This window comes from Nicotiana tabacum, chromosome 7, assembly GCF_000715075.1.
Source record: "Nicotiana tabacum cultivar K326 chromosome 7, ASM71507v2, whole genome shotgun sequence".
Lineage (NCBI taxonomy): Eukaryota > Viridiplantae > Streptophyta > Magnoliopsida > Solanales > Solanaceae > Nicotiana > Nicotiana tabacum.
Genome location: NC_134086.1, coordinates 145,651,451 through 145,657,989, shown reverse-complemented (window position 1 = coordinate 145,657,989; position 6,539 = coordinate 145,651,451). Strand labels below are relative to the sequence as shown.

The following is a 6,539-nucleotide window of genomic DNA, read 5'->3' as shown; positions in this document are numbered from 1 at the left end:
ATAAATATGAAAGTGGCCATATAGGGATGGCACATAAGCTTGCTAATTCCCAGCTTTATATATTTATATATATAGATAGATTATTGGATAAGCAATTATTTTGATTAATTCTTCAAAAAAGATCCAATGGGAGATCCGCCCTAGCCGACCCAATTACCCGGAATTAAAAAAAATAAAAGAACAACATAACCCCAATAAGAGTAGGGGTGTACAAGCCAAACCGTCAAGCCAAACCGAACCGACGAACCAAGTCAAACCGAAGAAAAAACCGACTTGTGGTTTGGTTGGGTTGGTTTGGTGTTGGAAAATAAAAAACCGATCACTTTTGGTTGGGTTGGTTTGGTGTTGGAAAATAAAAAACCGATCACTTTTGATTTGGTATTAATAAAAATTAAGTCAAACCGAATCTAAACCAAACCGACATTATATATATATAAATCAAATTTGTAAGTATTTTCTAAATTATTTTATAGTTTTTAATGTCTTGAGATATTATTTCTATGTGGGCTTGTAAATTTACTATCCACTTAATAGATTCTATATTCTAATTTCTAACTACACAACCTAAATTTGAAGCCCAAACTAAAACCCAATAAGAAAAGATAATAAAATAGGAAATGTCTTCAATCTTTAGTCTTCACTCTCCCGTATCTTTCCATGTACCAACTCCAAAATCAAAAAAACCCCAATAGTGAAAACCCTTCCATCCACTTAGGGGTGTACGCCAGCCGCCAGGTTCCTTCTTTGCAATTCCGAGCCACTGTTCAAGTTTATAATCACTGCTTAATGTTAAAGGTTCTCTTGTCAAGCATAATATAACTAAAAAGGAAAACCGAAAACCGAAGAAACCGACAAAAACCGAAACCGAAAAAACTGAGTTTATGTTGGTTTGATTTGATTATCAATTTAGTAAACCGACATAATTAATTTGATTTTGGTTTAATAAAAAACCGAACCAGTACACCCCTAAATAAGAGCTACAGAAAAACCCGCATGCGTGCACATTGCCTCTATCGCTAAGCTCACACTTCTGCTTTCAGCTTCAAAGGTGGCTATGAGAGTTCCAATCATGGCGGACGTTACGTCTATGGGAGAAATCACAGCCATAGCCGCTAGGATTGGTGTGGAACTTTCCCAAATCGATCTTGACTCCATTCATCTTCCTCCTGGGGAAGATTGTGGCATACCCAGGTCTTAAATCTTGACTTTCCCTTCTTATTTTTTTTGTGTTTCTGCATTTTTATGATTTATATATGCGCTTTTTATGTGGTGATGCTTATGGGTTTCCTTTCTTTGCTGTAAAGTCTGGGTCTTTTTATTTTTTTCTGAGTTTGAGTTTATTGTTTTGATTCATATGCTTTGAAGATTAGAAATTTCTAGTGTTTTGTTGGGTTTTTGAGTTTGTTGGTTTTATTTTATGTTTATATTCAGTTCAATATGTTAAATTTTATATGGACGTATATGTCTGGGATTCTTTTCTATGATGTGAAGTTTGGATTTTGTCAATGTTCTTCTATTGAGTGTGCAAGGCCTGTTAATATGTTGTGAAGATTAGACTTTTAGTGTTTTCTTAGGTTTTGCGTACTCACTACCCTCTCCAACCTCCCCTCCCCAGACCTCACTTGTGCTATTTCACTGGGTTGTTGTTGTTGTTGGATTTTGAATATGTTGAGTTTTGCATTTGCGAGTCTTGAATATGTTGAGTTATAGATCCATTACCATTTAAAAAATCTTGATTTATATATGGATTTTTATGTGTTTTTGCATTCTCCTTGAGTTCTGTTCATATGTTGATAAGATATTTTTAGCGTCTCTATTGGGGATTTGATATCTCCATTTGTATTTTCAGACACTGGTAATACCTTAATTTATATATGAATTTTTATGTGTTTCTGCTTGGTTTCGTTTCTTTTGTTTGACGTTTAGGTTCTTTTGGTTTGTAATTGTGGGTTTGGTTCATACCGATAAAGAAAGGGTTTGTAGAGTTTAAATTCTCTTTGGTTCATATACCATGAAAATGGGTTTTGTAGTTTTTCCTTTGGTTTTGAATTTGTATGTTATTTGGATATTATCAGTGATGATGATGACTTAATGGAGGAGGACCCCTTGGAGTTTGATGCTGGTTTTGGGAACATACTGGTGGTGGACAATCTTCCTGTGGTGCCTAAAGAGAAATTTGAGAAGTTGGAAGGAGTAGTTCGGAAAATTTACAGCCAACTTGGTGTTATTAAGGAGGATGGTCTCTGGATGCCTGTTGATCCTGAGACTCAGAAAACCCTTGGGTACTGCTTCATCGAGTATAATACTCCTCAGGTACTCCAATTTTTTTCTCCTTAGCAGCTACAATGTATCTCATTTCTTTAGACAATGTGTGAGACTTGTAACTGAATTGTGGAAGATGTTAACCAGTGTCATGTTGCTATGTTTTTCTGCTTTAGGAAGCTGAGCTGAGTAAGGAGAAGACACATGGATACAAGTTAGATAGGTCGCATATATTTGCTGTTAACATGTTTGATGACATTGAGAAATTCCTGAAAGTTCCCGATGAGTGGGCTCCACCAGAGATCAAGCCTTATGTTCCCGGGGTTAGGCTCTTCATCAGCTGTTTTTTTCTCCGGCGAGCACTGTGTCTTAAATATTAGCTTTTCATTCATCTGCTAACATTGAGATGTTTGTATCCTGGCAGGAGAATCTGCAACAGTGGCTTACTGATGAGAAAGCTCGAGACCAGTTTGTAATTCGGGCTGGCAATGACACAGAGGTCCTCTGGAATGATGCAAGACAGTTGAAGCCTGAGCTTGTTTACAAACGTTCTGTAAGTGAACTTATTTCCTCTTTGTGCTCATTTAGCTATCCATTCATGGGGTTTTTTGGTACTGTTTAGTGTCTCATATTTTCAGAATTCGAAATGGGTCTTGCACAGAAACTGTTTCTTTAAAAGATATTTTTTTCTTTTATGAAGATGGGTAATTACGAAACTTTTGCTAACGATGTCCTTTGAGTGCAGTTCTGGACTGAGAGTTTTGTTCAATGGTCCCCTCTGGGAACGTATTTGGCAACAGTTCACAGACAAGGTGCTGCAATTTGGGGTGGTGCCACCACTTTCAACCGTCTGATGCGCTATGCACATCCACAGGTTAGTTTCTGTTTATTTTCTAATGAACCTTTGCAGGTTTTTGTGACTTACCTCTGCTGGCTTTAAATTCAGGTAAAGCTGATTGATTTCTCCCCTGGTGAGAGATATCTGGTGACATACAGCAGCCACGAACCAAGTAACCCCCGTGACACTCATGTAAGTCTGAGCTTTATTGTGTTTGTGTATCTGATTGTGGCCATACTGGATTGTCTCTAATATAGTTTTCTTTCAGAGGGTTGTGCTAAATATTTTTGATGTGAGAACTGGGAAAGTGATGAGAGATTTCAAGGGAAGTGCCGATGAATTTGCAGTTGGAGGAACTGGAGGTGTTACTGGTGTGTCGTGGCCAGTTTTTAGGTGAGATTTGATCCTATTGTAAGAGATGCTTTCTATCCTTCTCTGCTACCTGTTGTTAAAGTTATACCTAACATTTGCAAACTCTTGCATGCTTGAGTGCATACACGATTCGTCAGAAATATAATGAAAAGTGGGGCTGGAATACTTTCTTAACTTTCTTTTTGAGATGATTTCAGGTGGAGTGGTGGTAAAGAAGACAAGTACTTTGCAAGAATAGGAAAGAATGTCATCTCTGTTTATGAAACAGAGACTTTCTCTCTTATTGACAAGAAATCTATCAAGGTTGAAAATGTTATGGATTTTAGCTGGTCGCCAGCAGATCCAATTCTTGCACTTTTTGTTCCTGAATGCGGAAATCAACCTGCCAGGGTTTGTGCTAAAACTTTTATGCAAGTCATCACTAATTTGGAGGAACTACTTGTATTTGCATTTGAATTAAACCTGTATTAAATTGACAGGTCAGTCTTGTGCAAATCCCAAGCAAAGAGGAGTTGAGGCAGAAGAATCTCTTCAGTGTTAGTGATTGCAAAATGTATTGGCAAAGCAATGGAGACTACCTTGCTGTCAAAGTTGACCGGTACACGAAGACTAAGAAAAGCACTTACACTGGTTTTGAGCTGTTCAGAATCAAAGAACGGGACATTCCGATTGAGGTTTTGGAGCTTGACAACAAGAACGACAAAATCATTGCATTTGCCTGGGAGCCAAAGGGTCACAGATTTGCTGTTATCCATGGCGACAACCCTAGGCCAGACATCAGTTTCTACTCCGTGCGGTCTGGCACTAACACGGGCCGTGTTTCAAAGCTGACAACTCTTAAGGGAAAGCAGGCTAATGCTCTCTACTGGTCACCTGGAGGCCGCTTCCTTATTTTGGCTGGACTGAAAGGTTTCAATGGGCAGTTGGAATTCTTTGATGTTGATGAGCTTGAAACCATGGCATCTGCTGAGCATTTTATGGCCACAGATGTTGAATGGGATCCTACTGGAAGGTATTGAATTTGCTCTTTCATTAGTTTTGCCCTGAAACACCTTCCTATTTTGGTTCTTATACTTTTGCTTTATTGGGCATTTCAAGGTATGTAGCAACATCTGTTACCTCAGTTCATGAGATGGAAAATGGATTCAACATTTGGTCTTTCAATGGAAAGTTGTTGTATAGGATACTTAAGGATCATTTCTTCCAGGTAACAGTCTTTCCATACATTGTTCGCTGTACTTGTTCCTACTTTGGCCTATAAGCGACTTGGTCACACTGCTCGAATTATTCTGCCTCCTAAATTATTACTATATGTTTGGGATGGTTACTGATCCTTAGCCCCCCCTCTCCCCGCGGATATGCGTTTCTTACATGCTATATTTGATGCTCTAGGGCTGGTTTTGTGTTAGTTGATGTTCTAGGACTTGTGTAATCTCAGTACTAAGGGTTCGCTGCAGCTTTTACTATGCAGTCGCAGAACGGGCAATTACTGATTTTCTGTTATCTTTCGAATGCTGCTAATGTATATTTGACGCAATTTCCCTGTTGTCTCGTATTTGCTATGTGGTTGTATGCTCTGCTTGGCTACGCCTGTTTTTTGGAAGGAACATGCTTATATTCATTACATGACCTACTGGATACTCATCAATATAGCAAATGCTTCTTGTTTGCTGCAGTATTTGTGGCGCCCCAGGCCACCATCTTTCTTGAGCAAGGAGAAAGAGGAAGAGATCGCTAAGAACTTGAAGAGATACAGCAAGAAGTATGAGGCAGAGGATCAGGATGTTTCATTGCAATTGAGTGAGCAAGATCGTGAAAAGCGGAAGAAGTTGAAAGAAGAATGGGAAGCATGGATTAACGAGTGGAAGCGGCTGCACGAAGAGGAGAAAATGGAGAGGGAGAAGTTGCGTGATGGAGAAGCCAGTGACGAAGAGGAGGAATACGAGGCAAAGGAAGTTGAAGTTGAGGAAATAATAAATGTTACTGAGGAGATTATTCCTTTTGAAGAGAGCCAACAGTGAATTCAAGAGTTTGAGAAGCCCTGTCCAACATTTTCTGCGAGAGCCTGCTATAAGGAGAAGCGAACTGAGAGCTTTAGGTAGGATATTTGGTTAAAAACTTTGTTTTCTTTTTGTTTCTTTTTCCAACTCATTTTCTTTTATTTCCTTTGTTGATTATACTATACGAAGTTTTGTCTGTTAACTAGACTAGCCCAAAATTGCTTTTACAATGGGCAATGAATTTGATTACAGAGACTTGATTATTTTGTTGGGTATCTGCAAATATCTCGTACACAAATAGGTCACTTGTGCAAATATTGGTGAGTTTTGCTCTCGACAAAACTACAACGCGTGCCAACTTAAACAGCTGTATTGCTTATGTCAGAAGCGCAATACAAAACAAGGGTTGCCTGGTAACTTAGTTGTAAAACTACTACGTAGTACTATTACTATATACTATGTTAGCTGCAACTGTAAAATTTAAATCTTACTAAGCTCTTTCTTTTTCTTCATTTTTCCCTCCACGCGAGACCACGACTATCCCATTCAATAGAACATAAATAATTAAAAATAATTATTTAATTATTTCGACCAATTATATGTACACCTATCACACGGCCCTGTGATTGGACGCAATGAAATTTGTACATTTTATAGTATCATTTCCTAGTCCAAGACAGTTACTGTTACTTGGACACCTTTTATTTCCTTTTTATAGTAACTTTTACTAATTCATCAAATTGTTAGCTAAACTTCAGCTATCTCTACGGATGCCATCTGGAGATAAAACTCTAAGTTTGTGCTATAAATAATTACTAGAAGTTATTAAACCAACAACTATTAATTAACATATCAACATAATTGCGTTATTTTGGAACTATAAAAAATAATAATTGTCACGAAAGAACAATTCTAACTAAAGATTGTTCTTTCGTTTTAAGAGAAAAATCTTTAGTTTGACAACTTACAAGGATTAAAAGAATTGTATCTCAGCCCTTACCTCACATGGTTAGTTGAATGGCAAATTAAATAATTAGAAAATAATGCATATTCAATAATTCTCTGCT

General features: G+C 37.7%; 1 protein-coding gene across 2 annotated transcripts; it reads left to right on the top strand.

Moving 5' to 3' along the window:
* Positions 1–632: 632 nt before the first annotated feature.
* LOC107817529 (eukaryotic translation initiation factor 3 subunit B-like) lies at positions 633–5,747 on the top strand. Of its 2 annotated transcripts, XM_075217826.1 has the most exons (12): positions 645–735; positions 1,041–1,191; positions 2,076–2,313; positions 2,439–2,585; positions 2,687–2,815; positions 3,008–3,136; positions 3,209–3,292; positions 3,369–3,493; positions 3,670–3,862; positions 3,952–4,484; positions 4,571–4,679; positions 5,149–5,747. In XM_075217826.1, exons 2-12 carry the CDS (start codon positions 1,055–1,057, stop codon positions 5,491–5,493), a joined length of 2,169 nt encoding a protein of 722 aa, XP_075073927.1. In that variant the 5' UTR covers positions 645–735; positions 1,041–1,054; the 3' UTR covers positions 5,494–5,747. The 2 variants fall into 2 exon arrangements, with proteins under 2 accessions (XP_075073926.1, XP_075073927.1); XM_075217825.1 differs by having other exon boundaries at positions 633–1,191.
* The last annotated feature ends 792 nt before the right edge of the window (positions 5,748–6,539 follow it).

Excerpts from the sequence above, each read along its gene's own strand:
- LOC107817529 (XM_075217825.1), top strand. The coding sequence starts at position 1,055 with ATGAGAGTTCCAATCATGGCGGACGTTACGTCTATGGGAGAAATCACA. Across the intron at positions 2,816-3,007 it reads AGCTTGTTTACAAACGTTCT|TTCTGGACTGAGAGTTTTGT; the intron begins GTAAGTGAACTT and ends CTTTGAGTGCAG. Across the intron at positions 3,137-3,208 it reads TGCGCTATGCACATCCACAG|GTAAAGCTGATTGATTTCTC; the intron begins GTTAGTTTCTGT and ends CTTTAAATTCAG.